Below are 20,064 nucleotides of genomic sequence, written 5' to 3'. Positions count from 1 at the left end.
TGGGGTATAGCCGGTCGACTATACGATTTAATGGGGGTATCGCCGTACGGCTATACTGTTAAAATATTCTTTTTTTGAGTATAGACGCCCTGCTATACGATTAAATATACTATTTATGGGGTATAGCCGCGCGGCGTACTGTTACAACATTCTATGTCGGAGTATAGCCGCCCGGCTATACGATTAAATATACTATTTATGTAGTATAGCCGCCCGGCTATACAGTTATGGTATTCTAGCTATCGAGTATAGCCGCCCGGCTATACAGTTAGGGTATTCTAGCTATCGAGTATAGCCGCCCGGCTATACGATTAAATATACTATTTTATGGAGTATACCGGCGGAAGAGAGAAGAAGTTGACAATACCGAAGAAGTAAAAAAAACCCACGCAGCCCCAGCCCCTGACGTCGTCGTATTGTGAATCAGATAGAGAGACAGTTCACAGTGGTGTGTTCAGTGTCTGCCATGAAGTTCCGGTACGCCATGGTGTGTTCGTCGAACCAGAACCGAAGCATGGAGGCTCACTCGCTCCTCAAGAGGCAAGGCTTCGACGTCTCGTCTTACGGTACTGGTGCCCACGTTAAGCTCCCTGGTCCTTCCCTCAGAGAACCCAACGTTTACGACTTTGGAACTCCTTATAAGCAGATGTTTGACGATCTTAGGCGAAAAGACCCCGAACTGTATCCTCCTCTAAACTTTTTCTTCCTTCAATTTCATTCAATTAGGTTTTTCGATGCTTTGGGTTTTAGAGCCTGTGGGTCGTGTCAATGGTCATAATCTTAGCGGTTCTGATTCCCCCTTTTTCTTTTAGTTCTTCTTGTAATTTGGATTTTTTAGTTTCTTATCTTGCTTTCAGTTCTGCCTGTAAGGGGTTATGGGTCATTGATATTTGAGTAATAAATAAATTCCTTAAATTACCAAGAAAACATTAAAAATAAAAAGATCATCTTTGCACCTTGAATTCATAAGGTTTGGTTTACTTATATTCGAGCTGGATTAGTATGTAACTAAGATTGTAGGCTTAAAGCTTCAAGATTTGGCAATTAAATGGGCAGTCTGATAATTTATGGGCAATGAAATTATCCTATTGAATCTTATGTATAATTCGATTGGTTGCTCTCAGTAACAATAGTTCAGTTTTTTAGGATGTATGAATTGAAATGTATGTGCGTACTCTGGATTGTGAGCTGTGTTTTTTTCATTCAAAAGCAAAGTGAAACCTTGACAGCAAGAGTACAGGTACAAGCGTAATGGCATTTTGCCTATGCTTAAAAGAAACTCAACGGTCAAACTGGCACCTCAGCGGTGGCAAGATAATGCTGCTGACGGTTCCTTCGATGTGGTATTTACATTCGAAGAAAAGGTTTTTGACATGGTTCTTGAAGGTTGGTAATACTCCCTTCTGCTATTTATGGCTTGCATATTATGGATTTCAATAGTACAGCACTCTGAAAATGAAATAATTGAATGCTGTTCTTTCCTTTGCTGTTTTTTTGTTTCTTGGCAATCTCTGTCTATTGAGCTGTTGGAATATGAATTGGAGGTAGTGTTTCTTGGTTCTCTTGAGAATATCAGTCTTAGAATTTTTATTCTAGCAATGATGATGAACTGATACAATTGGCAAGTTAACTTGAGCTCTTAAGTTATAGACATATGATTCCTGTCAGCTTAAGCTTGAGACTGCGTGCTTTAAACTTGGAGATATTTTTCCCGGAGAAGGCCGTTGCCCATCTGAGTGAGGGCCTCTTCTTATGGTTTTAAAATGTTGCAATTTGTTAATAAGAGAGAGTTTTCATCAGATTTCTCTATGGGTTTGATTTCATAGTCTGCCACTTGAAGTATCTCACAAAATCAAATCTTTCCCTTTTAAGTGTTCTACTTTTGGTACATAATCTAATGGTTAATTTGTTAAAATTGATCAAAATTTTAGTGTTTAGAGTTATCTTTAGGTGAATTAAGGAATTTTTACTTTTATACTTCTGCCTGTAGTTTTGTTATCTATTTAGAACATGAACCATATGCACTTATGTTTCAGTTTGAACCTTTGGTTCACACTGGAAAAGAAGCTTCAAAGATTGTGGCACCATTTGCTTTTGTTTGTTTGGTTTTAAATTTTAATTTTATGAACAACTTTGTGGTTAATCTGTAAGTTGGGGAAGCCATCCTTATTTGCTTGTCTGACCCCTGTGCAAGAATGTATAGATCTTAACAACCGGGACCATGTTCTTAAGAAGTGTGCACTGATAATCAACCTGGAGGTAAAAGATAACCACGAGGAGGCAGCTGTGGGAGCTCGTCTTGCTTTAGATCTTTGTCAAGAGGTCTGTATTTATGGTTGCACTGATAGTCAATAATTTGTAATGCAAAATACTGATAGGTGGTATGTTATGGCTGTTGTTTTGCCTAGATTGAAGCAGCTGAATCATGGGAGGATTCAATAGATGATATCGTGACTGGTTTTGAGAAACAGCAGCGGCGGAAGTTATTTTATAGCATCTCATTTTATTGAAATTGTACTTTTAGGAAAATTTCTAGCAACCAATTCCATTGTTGCTGATAATTTATGTGATTAGCCACAAATTGTTGTCCAATTTGAATACGAGACTACATGCGCTTAAAAGTTATGAGTGGCAGCATAAATGTTTATGTTTCAGCCCCCACTGAGGGATAACAAGGCTGTGTTTTTGGATTGATTAACAAAACTATTCTGATGCCATTGAATTATGTTGATGTATGTTGTCAACAGTTGGGTTAGGTTTTGTGAATAAAATTTCATCAACAGGATGGAAACAATGCAAAATAAGAGAAAATTTGTAGCAGTTAAAATGTTGCTGACAATCATTCTCCCCAAAAAATTTATCTTTTGAATTAAAGGAATTGTATTAATAAAAATTGTAGCAAAATTTCAATTTCAACGAGACCGATGGTACAATAGTTATGTGTGTGTCTCTCTCTCTACAAAAGTAGATTACGAAATTAAAACACATAAAACATGTTACGACACGTGTTGAAAAATTCGTTATGACACAGTAGATAAACACATAAAACATGTTACGACACGTGTTGAACAAGATGAATACACAAGGCATACTGAACATTTCTCCAAAATAATGCATTAACTAAGTTGTGCTAAAGGATGTTAAGATCTTCGAAACCCAGTATAGTTGTGTTAAGGAATGGCTGATAAAAAAATTAATAGAAAAGCTCTAATGCAGTACAGCAGTAAAGTGGGGGTTAAGGATTCGATTAGTAGGTAGGAACAAAGAAATTTAGAAGAAAAAAACATTATAAAAAAAAAAAAGCGAGAGAGAGAGAGAGAGAGCAGAGCAGCAGCAAAACTACTTCTTGTTTTGGATATGTTGTGCTTGTGTGTGAAGACGACTGTGTCGTCAAGTAACAAGTTACAAGTAAGTAGTGTGTCAACTGTCAAAGGAAAGATCAAACTTTCCTCCTCCTCCTCCTCCTCCATTTCCTTTCGTCTTCTTCTTCTTCGAATATTTATAGGAAACGAAATCAATTTCAAATCTTAAAAATTGTCAGCATCATCGTTGACATCAACTCTTTAACGGAAACGAAATCCCTCCACACTCTCTTTTCTCTCTGCCAACTTCCCCCAACTGCTCTCTGCTCTTCTCTTCGTGTCAACTCTCGCCCCCACGCAGCTCTTCCTTACACACCCACCCACCCACCCACCTTTCATTCATTTGATTTTCTCTCTCTCTCTCTCTCTCTCTCTCTCTCTCTCGCTTTCCCGAGCTTTTTCTCGGGAACCAAACAGCCCTCTCCCGCTATGGCTTCGGAAGCAGAGGACGAGAAAAGCTGGAAGGACCTCCTGAGAAAGATGCTGCCTGCTGGTGCACCATTGCCCGACGAAGAGCACCTCGACTACTCAATCGCAGTCGAATACCAAGGCCCTCCCTTGCCCTACGACGACCTCCCCAGGGTTGATCCAGTTCAAATCGACTCCCTTCAAACTTCTTCTGTAACTTCCCTTTCGGTTTCAGACCTCTCTTCCATTCCGGTTGCTGTGCCGGTCGCTCAGAAGCTCTCGCGCTTCAATCGGGCCAGGAACGGTGCTGGTGTAAAAGAGCCGCGCAGCAGTAGCACGACCTCTTCTTCGGCTCCGAAATCGCAACTCGATTTGCAAAACAACAGGGAAGGATCGGAATTCGAAGGAGCAGACCAAGGTTTTAGCTCTGAATTACCAGTTCAAGACTCGAATCCCCAGCAGAAACCGATCGGAACCACCGGAGGAAAGAGAGCGGCCGTCGTGACTTTCAACACGCCAAGAGATTCAGAGAACGAAGACGACCACGAAAACGATAACGAGGCTGATAGGTCTTCGTCGCCGCAATCGAGCGCCACCGAACCAGTGGGATCGCCGATTGCATGGGCTTCTTCGCCTGGGAGGCGGACGAATAAGAGAGGGATTTGCAGCAGGTGCGGAAAAGGGAACAGATTGAAGGAGAGAGAGTGGTGTTTGGTGTGCGACGCCAAGTTCTGTAGCAATTGCTTGCTTAAAGCCATGGGGTCGATGCCAGAGGGGCGTAAATGTGTGAGCTGCATTGGGCAGCCAATAGACGAGTCCAAGAGGTCGAGTTTGGGCAAGTGTTCAAGGATCTTGTCAAGGGTTTGCAGCCCTTTGGAGATTCGGCAGATAATGAAGGCCGAGAAGGAGTGCCCTGCCAATCAGCTTCGACCCGAGCAGTTAGTTGTGAATGGGAGGCTGTTGAGGGAAGAAGAACTGGCTGAGATTTTGGGCTGTGAATTGCCTCCTCAGAAGTTGAAGCCTGGGATGTATTGGTACGATAAAGATTCTGGCCTTTGGGGGAAGGTGAGTTTTATATATATATATATATATTGGATGAGCATTTCACAGCATCGTGTTGCATGTTTTATATGTTTATAGTTAATTTTATTTGATTTCAGGAGGGAGAGAAGCCCGACAGGATCATTAGTTCAAAACTGAATGTTGGAGGTAAGCTCCGGTCTGATGCAAGCAATGGGAACACCAAAGTGTTCATGAATGGCCGAGAGATCACCAAGACTGAGCGTAGGGTGTTGAGGGTATGCTCTCAATGAATCCCCAAAAGTCCCTAATGAATGAGTCCGGTCTGCAGTAGGGTTCATATTCAATACGAACAAACCCAATGCCAATTTGGAAATCTAAACCCTAAACCATACTGTGAAAAAGTGAACCTGTCAATCAAAAGGTTAAAGAAGTGTTTGTATTGAACACGAATGCCTTACTAATTACTACAGAATCTCCCATCATAAGTAAGTTTATTAGGTAATAGTGTGATTAGTGGCAGTTTTCTAACTGAAGGTAACAATAACATGGACCTGCATGAAATTTTATGTTTGCTATGTGATTTATTTAATTGTGATAAGACGAACCTTATTACTTGCCTTTTATATTTCAGCTGGCCAAAGTGCAGTGCCCTCCAGATACTCATTTCTGGGTGTATGATGATGGATCTTATGAGGAGGAAGGTCAAAATAACATTAAAGGGAATATATGGGGAAAGGTTCTTTCGTTACCATGAATATTGGATATTTGTTGATTGGTGTGAGTTTGAAACTTTGGCAGATGATTTTGAGTCGAAATTTTATACAGTTGCAATTTGGTTTTTGGTAGGCAGGCATCCACTCGTTTCATTTGTTCATTATTCTCATTGCCTGTACCACCTGGTAATCAACATGGGGCAAACGAAGATCCTACAACACCTTCAAGTCGGTCAGTCCCTGAATATTTGGAACAGGGAAGAGTTCAGAAACTTCTGTTATTTGGCTTGGAGGGATCTGGAACTAGCACCATCTTCAAGCAGGTATGCGTCTTTTTGATTTCCTTCCAGCCCCTCCTCTTTTAGGGTGCCAGCATGGCTTTGTCCTTTTTTTTCACGTGTTTTCTAATTTCTGCTCCAGTCAACCGAGACTTTTATATAGATTTACCCTATCATGTGTTTTGTTCCTAGAGCAAACGCATGTTGGTTTAGTGTTCAACAATCAAATATTCAGAATTTAAGTTGTTTCACTTAATACAAAAGGGAAGTTAATAGTTCCATTTACCTTGTCTTCGTGATTCATGACAATTCGTAAATTGACAATTAAAAAGGTGTTGCCTTTATTGTGATAGTGGACCTACCTTATCTTCCTTTATGTCATTATGTGGTTTGCAGTCATTTGTTGAAACCGGTGGCTGTTTTTACTGAAAAGCCTCAACTTGGAACTTAGAATGTATGGTAAAACCTCAAAAGTAGCTAAGAGTATGCTGCATATTTTTGTGGATCTAGATTAATACTAGAAGCAGAGGAAATTCAATCAGCTCGGTTGCTGATTCATTGTAGATAAGTTATTTCGGTCCTCCACTGTTGAAAGTGATAAAATAGAAGCTTTTACTAATGATGAAAACTCAATGTATGTTTTCCAGAGCCACGAGCTTGATTTTACTGAATGAGAGTTAAGGAATTAATGAAAAAAGAAGCGGAGAACCAGATGCAGAATTCCGGAATGGGAGGATAGGGAAAAGAAAAAGAAGAAAGAGAGTATAGAAGAGATGGCGTTAACCTTAGGAAGGTTAATTTATGCATTTAACATAGTATGAGCGATTAGATTTTGTGTGAAGAGTTCAGATTCAAAATAAGGATATTACAAAGCAAGAGGATTCAAGTCTATTTAATCTACTAACTTTCCTTTTGCGGATAATCAAATTGCATGATACGTTGGAGTCAGTTAGTGAAAACCCCCAGGGCTTAATTAATTTATTTATTTTTGAATCAGAAGCTTTATTTCTTTGTATGGGCTACTATGTCATGCTTTTTGAATAGAATTACAGTTTAAAAATGCTTATGTTCTTCTTTTTTCTGTGGAACAGGCTAAGTTCTTATATGGAAACAAGTTCACTCCTGAAGAGCTGCAGAACATCAAGCTCATGATTCAGAGCAATATGTACAAGTATCTAAGTATATTACTCGAGGGCCGAGAACGTTTTGAAGAGGAAGCATTGACAGAGAATAGGGCTATTTTGTCAGCTGCTGAAGAATCTCCTTCAGGTCTCTATTTATGTAATAAGTTAATGAAAATGACTTTTCTTTTTTGGGGTCAGATAATGAAATGATTTTCATTTTCTCCTTTTTCTGATGAAAATTGTTCCTTCGACTAACCTGACGCTTAGGCAAGTAGCTGTTTGTTATCTCCATCTTTGAAACAGCATATATCTAAGAGTCTTTTAGTTGGTTGTATCAAAGTGGACTTGGTAGGTAGGTAGCTGTTTTTCTGTCTGTTCCAACACTTTTGTCAATCTCGACACAAGCAACTGGGGTCGGTGTTGATGAAATTTCATGTTATATCTAACCTAATTGTAAAAATCAAATAAACTCATAACGTCCCATTGTCATTAATATGAATTTCCTACTGATTGAAGAGGAATTCAACATGTTATTAGAGATATAGAACATTTTGCTTATTTGGTTTTCTGCTTGTAGGCATGAATGAACCTTAAGCAGTGGTTTTACTGTGAAATGACTTTGTGTGAAACAGTAGTTGATGAAAGTGAGCAATGCATCTATGCAATCAACCAAAGGTTCAAGCACTTTTCTGACTGGTTACTGGATATCATGGCAACGGGAGACTTGGATGCATTCTTCCCTGCTGCTACACGTGAGTATGCTCCTATTGTAGATGAAGTATGGAAAGATTCTGCTATCCAGGAAACGTACAAGAGGAGGGAGGAATTACATTGCCTTCCTGAAGTTGCCCAATATTTCTTAGATCGGGTTAGTCATTCCTCATTTTGGCCTTGCATCTTTTGGTTCCAACTTTATTCAGATTAATCTTTTATTTTGCTCCATTTTAGATCTTTTAACTCATTCTTGTGATCATTTTACATTACATTTCCTTACTAAATTCTTGATTGCTTTGACTTCCCACTTTCTTATTATCTCTCATTTCTTGTGTTAGTACTCATCAACTTACCTCCACTGCATTATTTTTATTTAGTTCTTTACAAGTCTACCCCAAGTCTGGGTAAGGTTATGGTTTGATCATCCATCCATCAGTAGGATTGCTGATCAAAATTGCCAGGAATACGCTTACTTCGTGCAACACTGACAGACAGCTTTAGTTTTATGGTCTTTCTTGCTTTGTTCTGAAAGGAATCCTCTATTCAGAATGCAGGGTATTAAATAAATATTAATTTAGTAAGACTAGACTGGATTATCAAATTTCATATTTCTGTTTGAAAGATCAGATTTGTTGAATTGGTATTATTCCTCTAATGGTATTTTCAAATTTAGTTAATGGTCTTCCACATTTACTTAAATTAATATTAGGTAAACTGGCATAAATGTGGTTCCATTGGTTGGTGAATAAATGGAGAAATTTCAAAGCAGCTTGGATTGCATTTTTTTTTTCGTTAGTACAACTAAATTTCCAAACTTCAGTTGTTCTCCTCACGGATGTTTGGTGTTTCATTTTCAACAGGCTATAGAAATATCAAGTAACGAGTATGAGCCTTCCGAGAAGGACATTTTATATGCCGAGGGAGTCACTCAAAGCAATGGGCTTGCCTTTATGGAATTTTCTTTTGATGATAGAAGCGCTATGTCTGAGCTATACAATGAAAACTATGAATGCCCCCCTCCCTTGACCAAGTAAAACCTTCATCCTTTCACCTTCAATCGAGTGCTTTCTATCTTGTGCTCCTGCTTCTTCTTTTTTGTTGCTTCCGATGAAAACCATAAATCTGTTGCTCACTAGGTTGAGTCTTGTCTCAGGTATCAACTCATTCGCATTAATTCCAAAGGACTGAGTGATGGTTGCAAATGGCTGGAAATGTTTGAAGATGTGAGGGCAGTGATATTTTGTGTCGCATTGAGTGACTATGATCAAATGTGGGCCCAGGGTAATGGTCTTCTTTGTAATAAAATGCTGGCAAGCAGAGATTTGTTTGAGAGTTTGGTGAGGCATCCATGTTTCAGGAACACTCCGTTTGTGCTCTTGCTGAACAAGTATGATGCCTTTGAAGCCAAGATAAACCAGGTTCCTTTGTCTGTCTGTGAGTGGTTGAAGGACTTCAGCCCTGTTAAGCCCCACGGTAATATTCAGTCTCTGGCACAGCAAGCATATTATTATGTGGCGGTGAAATTCAAAGAGCTGTATTCATCCATGACTGGTGAGAAGTTGTTTGTGGCGCAGACCCGAGCTCGAGAGGGTACCTCAGTTGATGAGGCATTCAAGTACATAAGGGAGATCCTCAAGTGGGATGATGAAAAGAATGATAATTTCTTTGCTATAAATGGGGATGACTCATTTTACAGCACGGAGATGAGTTCTTCTCCTTATGTCAGGCAAGAATAAACCCAATATTCTACTTTGCTCTGGCAAGTCAGCACTGTGAAGTGAAAGATTGAAGGCCTTGTGCTTCCATTTGATTAACTGATGGAAGGATGGGTAGTGAAGTCAGTTAGGCTGCAATTCTTTCTTTTATTCTTAGGATGGATTTGTTTTCGACTTAGGCTGGATTTGTTTTCAAGCTTGGTTGACAATCTTTTCTGATTAGGTACAGGATTAAAAATTGATTTGTAAAATAAGCTCATTTCGACAGGAGTTTATGTCTGTACAGCATTCAAACATGAATAAAAAGCAACTCCTGTAAGGTTTTTAGGTTAGAATGTTTGATTTATTCAAATTATCCTCCTGGGTTCTAAATCTAATGGGGCGTGTACTTAACTTGCTTGCCAAATGAATGTCATTGGAGTCTGTATTGCAATTTGCATGTGTTGGATGGTATTTTGGGCAATGACTCCTTCAAAGTCAAATCTATTGCAGCTGATAGAGTCTGATGAGGAGGAGCCTAGGACTCGTTCTTACAAAGTTGAGGTGACTGACTTTTTTGTTTTTCCTTTTCTCCTACTACTTACTACGAAGAAAAAAATAATATTAAAAAAACACCAATGAAGACTTACAAGTAAAAATTGATGTTCTCCTCCTTAGGCCCCCGTGGTTTTTACTTTGCTTGTAATTTTCCCTTTTTGCATAGATAATTTTATAAAAAAGACTTGCAAGAAAAAATGAGAAAAAAATGTAGCAGCTGGGATATCGGTCTTGTTCGTCATATCTGATTCAGAATTTCAGATTAAGTAAAAAAAAAAAACGAAGAAGAAGAAGAAAAGAATCTGGGTCAACGCGTCAAAACCTCATACTCATACATAACCCCTTGCTTAAACTAGCTCATCATAATTTAAAAACATAATTCGTTTACTTGGTGCATTTGAGCCCCATGAAGGAAGAGCTTACTTTTACCACTTCCCCGCTTTTGACGGTTAATTTTAAAACTTTCAAAGCTTCAACGGTCAACATTCAAATTGTACTATTACTAAAACCCTCTGCTTGAATTCGTTTACTTATTCAATTCTTTCCCATTTCTCTCCATATTGCAAAATGGTCTCATCTTTGAACACCGCGTGTATGAAAACCTGAAAAGTTGTAGTCGGAATAACATATAGTATTATTAGTATATAAACCCCATCACCTCCCCTCCTATTTTTTCACAAACAAAAAACACCACCTACAAAAACAGAAGAATCAAGTTCTCTCACTGCTTTTCTGATCAACTTAATCTGTGCTAGCTAATCAGCAAGCAATGGTTTTAGGGTGGAGAAGAAGGAGAACAGGCCACGGCGCTACGAAAAAGCAGCCCCGGGACCTCGACATGGAAGCCCTCATCCCAAACCATTTCCTGTGCCCAATATCGCTGGACTTGATGAAGGATCCGGTTACATTGTCATCCGGAATAACCTACGATCGACAGAGTATTGACACGTGGCTTGAAGCCGGGAATTTCACTTGCCCGGTAACAAATCAGGTGCTGAGAAACTTTGATCAGATTCCCAACCATAGTCTCAGAAGAATGATTCAAGATTGGTGCACTCAAAACAAGCACTATGGCATCGAACGTGTCCCAACACCCAGAATTCCTGTCTTGCCAATGGAGGTCTCTGAGATTCTTTTCAGCATCGGAGCCTCTGCTAGACGTTTGGATCAACATGGCTGCTTAGAATGTGTGCACAAAATCAAGAAGTGGGGAGCTGAGAGCGAACGCAACAAGCGGTGCATCTTGGAGAACGGGACGGCCTCTGTTCTAGCTGCTGCCTTTGATTCCTTTGCAACTGAATGCATAAAGAGAAATGCCACCGTGTGTGAAGAGATATTGTCTGCGCTGAGTTGGATGCTTCCAGCTTTCGATGAGGAAGCCCACAAATACTTGGGGTCTCAGGCTTCGTTGCATGGCATGGTTTGGTTTCTCAAGATGAGTGATGATCTTTCAGTAAAGCAAAATGCTATTTTAGCACTGAAAGAGCTTCTTGCTTGCCATGACCGTAATAAACATGTTGATGCGTTGGCGGAGATTGGTGGGGTGAATGAGGTACTTTTCGACTTCATCAGAGAGAAAATTTCTCCGACGATTACCAAGGCTTCGCTGAGGGTGGTCTTCTACTTAATTTCATCATCATCATCATCATCTTCTTCTTCTGAATCTAGTGAGAAGATCAAATCAGCATTTCTGGAGATGGGTTTGGTTTCCATATTGTTGGAAATTCTTGTCGACTCTGAAAGGGGCATTTGTGAGAGGGCTTTGGGTGTATTGGATAGTCTTTGTGATTTCCAAGAAGGGAGGGAAAAGGCCTATGCTAATGCTCTCACTATACCTGTCTTGGTCAAGAAGATTTTTAGGGTATCAGAAATGGCGACTGAGTATTCAATTTCTGCAATTTGGAAGCTGTGCAAGTGTGCAAGCACGCAAGAAGAAAGAGTTCTGGTTGAGGCCCTTCAAGTTGGTACATTTCAGAAGCTCCTGTTAGTTTTACAGGTTCGTTGTGGTGATGAAAACACAAAGGAGAAGACAACTGAGCTTTTGAAACTCCTGAATCCTTACAGAGCTGGGTTGGAATGCATTGAGTCTGTAGATTTCAAGAACATTAGAAGGTCATTTTGATCTTCGACCAGAGAAATTCTTTTCTTTCTGATAATTCTTAAATTTTCATTTCATCAATTCATTTGATCTCCAAAGTTGAAGTTGTAACTTGTAATACAATACAATACGGCAAGATGAATAGAGGGAAGTGAAAACAGAGGTTCCATTCCATTCCATTCTTTTCACATGATGTCACATGTTTCAGTCTGTCTGTTTGAATAAAGAGATTTCAATGTGTATGTATGTAGGTAAAGCTTAAATGGTATTTTGATATGAATGCTTGTTTGCTTGAGATGTCAAACAAGTTGGCTTGGCCCTTGACATTGTTATAACTTATATCAATCTAAGTCATCAGGCAGTGATGGATGGGATTGATGTGTGTTCCATTCCAAACATGCTTTAGAAAATAAAATCCCACATGCATCATGCAATGGTAATCAACATTCAACACACATCCTTTTGGTTAGGACTTAGGAGGGATTGTCAACTTGTTGATGCCGACTGGAGCTCATTTTATGCACCTCTTCAAAAACTAACCAAAACGTCCCAAACTTATTCGTCTAATAAGGACATGGCTACTTCATAGATGCTAGTATGCTACCCACCAAAACCCAAAAACAAACGACAAGCTGTCAAAGTATTGCACATTTAGAATGTGTTTTCGTTTTCAATCTTTTCAGCTAGTTAGCCCCTCCTCCATGTGGGAAGTGGGAAAACAGTAGGAGAGCAGTCTTATTCTAATACAAGCCCAAAACTTGGGTTAGTTCCATTGTTTGGAGGCATGATCTCACTTGGCAAAATCCGATTTTTGAGACTATTTAAAATAATAATAATTTAATCCCTTACGTCTTCCCAAAATGTTAAAGAAAACCCTATAATTCTAGAAAGAAAGAAAATGTGCGCTTAGTTCTTGACTCGATTCATTATTTAATTTATTCTTAAACCCATACGAATACCCTCTTGAGAAATTTGCCTTATCCTTGACTTGATGATGCTTTTGTTCGAGAATCAGATGTGTGCTTTGATTATCATGCCTGAATTAGTCGATTATTATTCTTGAGAAATTTGAAGGGCAATTGTCGTGAAATGAAAGCGTGTGAATGATGGTCAATGTAGATCAAATCTTACTGCAAATACTAAACCTCCCCTCCATCGGGTGTTCAGATGGAGACGCGTTGGGTGGTCAATGCAGGCGTATGTGAAACCAAGTTTGCGCTGCAATTCATACCAAATCATTCCCAATACTGGAAAATTTGAAAAGCTGAGCCATACATACGTAAACAGATGACTAAATTCCCAATTTGGATATAGACTCAGTCAGTCACTCAAGACTGTCGCAATCGAAGACCTCATTTCAACAATTGAATTCTTTGGTATGTATGACTGAATCTAAGATCAAGTATAAACAGAACTTGCAGCAAAACATACGCCAATGAAATGAAGACCATGGAAAGGCTCGCACATTCTGGGCCGGGATAAGTATCTCAACTCACGCTTGGAATTCATGGCACGCAACCATCCTTGATTCTCAACAAATCAAGGGAGATTGGAATTCATATATTCAAACAAGGATCAATAGACCGGGCATGGCCAAATCTCTATGCAGTAATAATAATTATCTTAGTTTTCATATATAGTAGACAACAAAAAGTATATTTGAGCTTGCTACGAGAAAAAATGTGCCAGAAACACATACTAACTAGATGATGACTAACAAATTAACCACACAAAGCGAAGACACTACAATATTACTAAAAGTCACATCGGTTTCCCATTTATGATGAAAAAAATACGAACTCGGTTGTTTCTACTCTCAAACAAGAGCCTATCTGGGAAAAGCTACTCCTCCTTGCACCTCTTCTCCACTTCTTCCAAATTCTGAATGTCCTTGTAATATTTGCAAATGCGAACAAGACACCTGCGCCCAACATTTGTAGATTACTATCAAATGACAAGAAATACAGTAAAGACCTTCAAGTTTTTTATTTGTTTAAACTTTTAAAGAAATAAAACAAAAAGATGAGGTCATTTGATGATCTCTAGCCAACATACCAGTAAAGCAGACATGCTGAAGCGCAAAGAATTACATTCCTTTGAGCCTTGTAGATCTGCATGACATATTTTTCGCAACAAAGGTGTCAAGAATAATAGAATTTAAAGTGTGTATATATATATATATATAGATAGAACTTGAATCTTTCATTTCTCTTGATTGGCAGAGGGCTCATTATGCAATTATTAGACCTCCCACTGCTACATATGCTGCAACTTGCAACATAAGAATTGAACCACATATCAAGTTTTTCATGAAATGTACAGCGCAAAAGTAGAGAGTATCTTCCAAATACACTCAATTGATCTCCTACTAGAATGTTTCCACAAGCATAAATCCTTCTTTCACCCTCATCCTCAAATACCCATAAACAAAGAAAGTCTTAAAGATAATAAAGAGCAGAAATTTTTCAACACATAAAGACAGAAATAATTATGAGATACACTTCAGGATTCAAGATACCATCCTAAAGAAAAGTCGAAGAAACAAGACAATCCAATGCCGTATATGTATGAATTTTGGAGGGCAAAATTAAGAAACAGGTATGTGTGTCATTGAGCATTATGATTTTGAGAAAAATAAATATGAATTTGTAATGCTGTTATTCTATAATAAATTTGTTAAACAGTATAGTGAATGGGAATTGGAGACATCATTGGGTGCTCAAAATGTAATTATCCTTTTGTTATATGATTTCATTTTTGATAATTTCATTTTAGCATGCTGAAAAGTTGCAGGCATCATCAACTTGATTAAAGATTATAATCACATAAGAAATTAAAACGAGAGAGAGAGAGAGAGAGAGAGAGTAGTTAGAAACTGACGGATTTCTCATAGCGGTCACGCTCAGCAGCGGTGCAGATCTCAGAGGTGCAGGACAGGCGGTGCTCATTCTTCCAATATATATCTACACAGAATTTAAAAGAAAAGAGAAAGTAAGGAAGAGCCAAGTCAAAGATCAATTGGAAATCCATTACCCAAACAGGTAAAAAAGATCAAATGGAAAATCCGATGCTAGATTGTTGCTATGGTATGGTATGCCCTAGGAATCAAATCAAATCAAATCAAATAAGAAGAATAAACAAACCAAGTAGCTGAAAGCCGGCGAAGGGAACGATGAAGAGGGCAGGTTGGAGGATGAGAGAGACCAACGACACGAATTGATTCTTCAAGAGCTTGGGCGCAGGAAGGGTTAAGAGGAAGGCCAAGGCTGCCTCAGCTGCCACCACGTAAGTTAGTATCATCCACTGCAACGCCATTTCGAGATCTCTCACTGTTTCTCTCTCTTTGTCAAATTCGATTGCTTCGCTTTGATAATTTGTTTGTGAGGCTGAGGCTTACTTAATTACTTGCTACTTCTTCTGAATCTGAATGATGCTGCTCTGGCCGCCGCTTTGCCTTACTTAGGCTTAATCACCAAGCAAGCAAAGCATAAGTTGATAAAGCAAAGAAGACTGAGAGGACCGGCCATGGTTTCAGAACCGGTTCACTCGCCCAAAATCAACAATTTGGGCTACTTCAATATTATGGTCCACCTCTGTCACTTAAAAGGCCCAAAAGCACATTTCAATTATATATTAGCAGCCCAAAATGAACAATTGGTGCTTCCACTTCCTTAAACCTATTGTGTGTCTGTAATTATACACCAACTTTGTCATAGGCTCAAATTTGAATATGATAAAGCGATGAGTTTTATTCGTGATATCGTTCTCTTCTAATCAACAGGTTATGGGCCCAAACTTAAGCTCGGGGTCCAAACTTGCAACTTTCCGAGTTTGCCCTTTGCGCGCGCATCTCGCCAACTTCTCTTCAATTACTTCCACAACCTATTGTCCAACTCCTCTTCAATTTATTGATGAAGTTCACATTAAGACTTTTCATCCGCCCCTAATAAAAGTCATTAGGGGCCAATCTTATTTGCCTATAATAATTGAACTTTATAAGGGCAGTGTTTACCGCCCATATAAGTAATAAAACTAATAGAGGCATTTATTGTGGGCCTCTATTAGTGTTATAGGGGTATGTCCATATTTCCGCCCCTAATAAACATTAATAGAGGCAAATCCTTATTTCCACCCCCTAATTTACTGCCCCTAAGAGCAACTCCACCCATTTGCCTTTTGCCATGGCAGCTACTATTCATATGAATAGTAGCTGCCCTTGCAAAAAGTAATGTGTGTTTCCACCCATTGCCATGGCAAAGGGCAAATACTAGTCACATTTAGTTTTTTATTTTATTTTTTTACCTAAGCTATTAATTTGGAGAATATTTTCGGTTGCCATGTGTCATTTTTTATTATATAAAATTCTCATCTCATATTTCGGATAAGATTTTCCAATAACATTTTCAGATTAAATTTTCGGATAAGATTTTCGATTGTCACGTGTCCATATTTATTATAAAGTTCACATCTCAAATTTCAGATAAAATTTTTGTATAAGATTTTCGATTGCCACATGTCCATATTTATTATCAAATTCACATCTCACTCATCATACAATTAAATACCTACTCACTCATCATACAATTACTCCTGGTCCTCATAGTCCGACACAATCGAGTACAAGGATGACTCGATCATTGGCGGAGGCGGTTCCACCGGATCACAACATGGGGGAGTATTTTCCTTCGGAGGACGTAATAGTGCCATTATTTCCGACACGGAACGCACCAAGGGAACGGACTATAGGCATTGTTCACTTGAGGAGCCATGTGTAACGGTTTTCCTTTTTTTTGTTTTGCCTTGAATAATCTATTAAAAAAATTAAATTGGAAATGCAAGAAAATATTTTTTTAAAATGACATTAAATTGAATAAAACGGCAATTAATTTTTTACCTCGTCGCCAAGATTTTGACCTCTTCGATCGTTTGTACACGACCCTCCACTTCGATGGAAGATGCCATAAGATGGTGAATAAAAATGAAAACTTGAAAGTAAATAAAATGTTGAGTAGAAAGTGAATAATAGTTTAAGGAGAAGAAAATGTATGAGGATTTTGTGTTAAAAGTGAAGAGTATTGGTTGATATTTATAGAAAAAAATTTGTGTGATTTTTGGGTTTTATTTTTAAAAAAAATCAATTTTTTTTTTCATAATTTTATTGCAAAAAAATTGGCTTCCGTTGGATTGGAGGACAAAAACCGATCTGAGAGCCCAGACGACGCCACGTGGCTGCAAGCCGTTGGCGGAAACAGAGACGGGTGCGTTCACGCTCCTACGGTAAAAAAAAATTGAACTGGAGGGCTGGCGTAAGCTCTGACATCACCGAAAATGAGGGCTAGAGCTCGGGCTCACCTTGCCCTCGGGCTAGCCCAGTCCCATGGGACCCACTGCTTACCCGGGCCAGCCCTAGTCGCTAGAAACGAAAGTTGGGCCCCAGCCTGAGCTGCTGGAGTTGCTCTAATACTCACGTTTTTGGCATGCATTATGCATACGTCCGTAATTAAAATAAACATCTCAAATCTCAACAACTTTGTTGTTCAATCCTAATTAATGACATCCCTTATTATAATTGATAAATGGCTATTCTATTTGTGGCCCATAAGTACAAAAAAGAAGAAAATACTAAGCTGAACTTTGTTTTATTTGAAGACGTGAAGCACGCTCTAGTTTGTTTTATTTGAAGAATATTATTACTTCAATTATAGGAGAAATTTTAATATATTTCGGGTACATTACGTGGCTAATCATGGTTTTGAAACCGGTTCATTCCCCCAAAATCAACAGTTTGAGCTACTTCAATATTATGGTCCACCTATGTCACTTAAAAGGCCCAAAAGTACATTTCAATTAGGCTTAAATGCTAAAATGGTCCATGTGTTTTAGTCCGATGGTCAATTTAGTCCTTGTGTTTTCAATTTGGCTAATTTGGTCCTTGTGTTTAGCACCGTTAGCCAATGTGATCCAATCCGTTAAATTTTTGTTAAGATATTATTAAAAAAATATAAAAATTTTTGAATTCAATTTCAAAACTAAATAATTAAGAAATAAAATTTAAAATCTAAAAGAACTTAAAACCCAAAGGATCCCTTTCTCCCCAGCAACAACCCACCTCAGCTACTTTCCCCACCCACACCCAAAAGCCCCAACCCCAAGCCTCATCCACCTCTGATCCGAACTCTAATCCATCCACTCTAAAAATACATAAAACCTACCAGCCCCTCACCCCCGCCCTTGCAGACCACCTAACAAGAATCTTTTTATGAATAAAAATTGGAATTCACATCTGGGCAATAAGTGAAGGGAAAAAGTAGTGGGACTTAGGTTGGGGAAATTTTTTAGGTCTGATATGATTAAATAAGAGAAGAAAGAGGGAGATGGGATGGGGATTGGGAGGGGGAGGGTGGCGGTGGTTTGCTGAGTGGGAGCTGTTGCGGCGGTAGCTTGCCAGGTGGGCTGGGTGAGAGGCGCTGGGAGGGTTGCAGGGGGAAGGAGAGAGGTAGAGCGAGAGAGTTTTGTTTTTTTCTTCTTCGTATTTTAATTAAATTAAAAAAAACAATTATTCAAAAAATTATTCTAAGCAAAAAGGTGGGCCCTGCACATGACACCTCATAACTTAACAGATTTTCTATGACGGAGTCACATTGGCTAACTGTGCTAAACACGAGGACCAAATTGACCAAATTAAAAACACAGGGACTAAATTGGCCAATGGGCTAAAACACATGGACTATTTTAGCATTTAAGCCTTTCAATTATATATTAGCAGGCCAAAATGAAAAATACCATATCATGGGCGCTAATAATATTTTGGTCCATCACTTAAAACCCCAAAATTAATTTAACCAAAAAAAATTATAAATTAACTCTTAATTACTTGAACTACAAACTTCATGCACAAACCATATAGTTAAGTCCAACCCCCAAAAAAAAAGCATATAGTTAAGAGGAAATAATTGAAGAAACTATATAAATAAATAAAAACAGGTTTATCTAAAATTATTAGTAAAAAAACAACACATTTGAAATGAATTTAATAGCTTCACAGAAGAAATTGAAATATAAATTCATGTCTTCTCCTTTTTTTTTCCTTTAATTTATTAATAAAGTTGACATTAAGGATATGCTAATACTTATGTATTAAGGAGAAGTCTAGAATGCAATCATAAAAATGGAGCACCCACATATATGATAAAAAGATTTCACATATATGGTAAATTAATGACATTATTATAATTGATAAATGGCTATGGCCCATAAGGCCATCTCCAATCATGGGCTATATCCCAAATATAGCCTTAAAATAATGCAAAACTCATCTCCAGTCATGGGCTAAATAAAATTTTGTCTAAATTTGGAGGGTTAAATTTGGGCCTTTAGCCCTCCAACCAGGGCAAATGTAGCCCAGATTTGGCCCAGGCCAAATTTTTTGTGAGCCCCATGTAAAAGCTTTTGAAGAAGATAAATTATCAAGTGTGGGCAAGAACACGAATTATCACGTCCAAATGCATATCCAATAGCCAACACGAATTATCAGTTATATATATATATATATATAAGCCTTTTTAAATGTTTTCAATTCGTGTTATTTAAGAAAAAAAATTATAAAAAATTATTGGTCATGACTATTGGAGCCCGAAAAATTATGTTTCCAATTTTTAAATGTTTTAAATGTTTTAAAATGTTTTCAATTCATGTTTTAAATGTTTTAAAATGTTTAAAATGTTTTCAATTCATGTTTTCACACATACTTTTTAAATGTTTTAAATGTTTCAATTTGTGTTATTTAAGAAAAAAATTCAACATGTGTCACTCAAAAATCATAGCCCAAAAATTTATTAAGATTCCTTTAGGACAAGACGTTCCACGTGGACACAAAATCTTATCAAAAATCTTGTCATATACGAAATATTGTCTCTAAATAGTAGTTTAATTAAATTAAATAATACATTGGTCATGATGTTGGAGCCCGAAAAATTATGTTTCCAATTTTTTAATGTTTTCAATGTTTTAAAATGTTTAAAATGTTTTCAATTCATGTTTACACACATACTTTTTAAATGTTTTAAATGTTTCAATTCATGTTATTAAAGAA

The 20,064-nt window shown here is 38.0% G+C and overlaps 3 protein-coding genes and 1 pseudogene across 5 annotated transcripts; 3 read left to right on the top strand and 1 right to left on the bottom strand.

Annotated features, from left to right (window-relative positions):
* The first annotated feature begins 349 nt into the window (after positions 1-349).
* LOC110745364 (Ssu72-like family protein) lies at positions 350-2,717 on the top strand. 2 transcript variants are annotated; one of them, XM_021945448.2, is made up of 4 exons: positions 350-681; positions 1,241-1,386; positions 2,195-2,322; positions 2,409-2,717. In XM_021945448.2, the coding sequence occupies exons 1-4, from the start codon at positions 467-469 to the stop codon at positions 2,508-2,510; spliced, it is 591 nt and encodes a 196-aa protein (XP_021801140.1). In that variant the 5' UTR covers positions 350-466; the 3' UTR covers positions 2,511-2,717. The 2 variants fall into 2 exon arrangements, with proteins under 2 accessions (XP_021801140.1, XP_021801147.1); XM_021945455.2 differs by having other exon boundaries at positions 352-681; positions 2,204-2,322.
* Positions 2,718-3,278: 561 nt separating this feature from the next.
* On the top strand, positions 3,279-9,672 carry LOC110746531 (extra-large guanine nucleotide-binding protein 3). 2 transcript variants are annotated; one of them, XM_021946767.2, is made up of 8 exons: positions 3,279-4,835; positions 4,931-5,068; positions 5,425-5,529; positions 5,644-5,829; positions 6,876-7,053; positions 7,544-7,776; positions 8,483-8,652; positions 8,776-9,672. In XM_021946767.2, the coding sequence occupies exons 1-8, from the start codon at positions 3,792-3,794 to the stop codon at positions 9,356-9,358; spliced, it is 2,637 nt and encodes an 878-aa protein (XP_021802459.2). In that variant the 5' UTR covers positions 3,279-3,791; the 3' UTR covers positions 9,359-9,672. The 2 variants fall into 2 exon arrangements, with proteins under 2 accessions (XP_021802459.2, XP_021802454.2); XM_021946762.2 differs by having other exon boundaries at positions 3,285-4,835; positions 7,541-7,776.
* A 792-nt stretch (positions 9,673-10,464) lies between these two features.
* On the top strand, positions 10,465-12,160 carry LOC110745623 (U-box domain-containing protein 21 pseudogene; annotated as a pseudogene).
* A 1,414-nt stretch (positions 12,161-13,574) lies between these two features.
* LOC110746793 (uncharacterized) lies at positions 13,575-15,425 on the bottom strand. Its single transcript, XM_021947040.2, has 4 exons — positions 15,116-15,425; positions 14,853-14,935; positions 14,028-14,083; positions 13,575-13,893 (listed from the first exon to the last, which is right to left on the bottom strand). The coding sequence occupies exons 1-4, from the start codon at positions 15,285-15,287 to the stop codon at positions 13,815-13,817; spliced, it is 390 nt and encodes a 129-aa protein (XP_021802732.1). The 5' UTR covers positions 15,288-15,425; the 3' UTR covers positions 13,575-13,814.
* Positions 15,426-20,064: the final 4,639 nt, after the last annotated feature.

Source organism: Prunus avium, chromosome 5 (assembly GCF_965620075.1).
Source record: "Prunus avium chromosome 5, drPruAviu1.hap1.1, whole genome shotgun sequence".
NCBI lineage: Eukaryota > Viridiplantae > Streptophyta > Magnoliopsida > Rosales > Rosaceae > Prunus > Prunus avium.
The sequence above is the reverse complement of the archived record's forward strand: the minus strand, read 5'-3'. Positions and strand labels throughout refer to the sequence as shown.

Bases quoted from the DNA above. Each gene is read 5' to 3' on its own strand.
- LOC110745364 (XM_021945448.2), top strand. From the start codon at position 467: ATGAAGTTCCGGTACGCCATGGTGTGTTCGTCGAACCAGAACCGAAGC. The intron at 1,387-2,194 runs GTTGGTAATACT...CCCCTGTGCAAG, and splicing joins TTTTGACATGGTTCTTGAAG to AATGTATAGATCTTAACAAC. The intron at 2,323-2,408 runs GTCTGTATTTAT...TGTTTTGCCTAG, and splicing joins CTTTAGATCTTTGTCAAGAG to ATTGAAGCAGCTGAATCATG.
- LOC110746531 (XM_021946762.2), top strand. From the start codon at position 3,792: ATGGCTTCGGAAGCAGAGGACGAGAAAAGCTGGAAGGACCTCCTGAGA. The intron at 7,054-7,540 runs GTCTCTATTTAT...TGTGTGAAACAG, and splicing joins TGCTGAAGAATCTCCTTCAG to TAGTTGATGAAAGTGAGCAA. The intron at 8,653-8,775 runs GTAAAACCTTCA...GTCTTGTCTCAG, and splicing joins TGCCCCCCTCCCTTGACCAA to GTATCAACTCATTCGCATTA.
- LOC110746793 (XM_021947040.2), bottom strand. From the start codon at position 15,287: ATGGCGTTGCAGTGGATGATACTAACTTACGTGGTGGCAGCTGAGGCA. The intron at 14,936-15,115 runs GTTTGTTTATTC...AATTCTGTGTAG, and splicing joins CGCCGGCTTTCAGCTACTTG to ATATATATTGGAAGAATGAG. The intron at 13,894-14,027 runs GTATGTTGGCTA...TGTTGGGCGCAG, and splicing joins TCAGCATGTCTGCTTTACTG to GTGTCTTGTTCGCATTTGCA.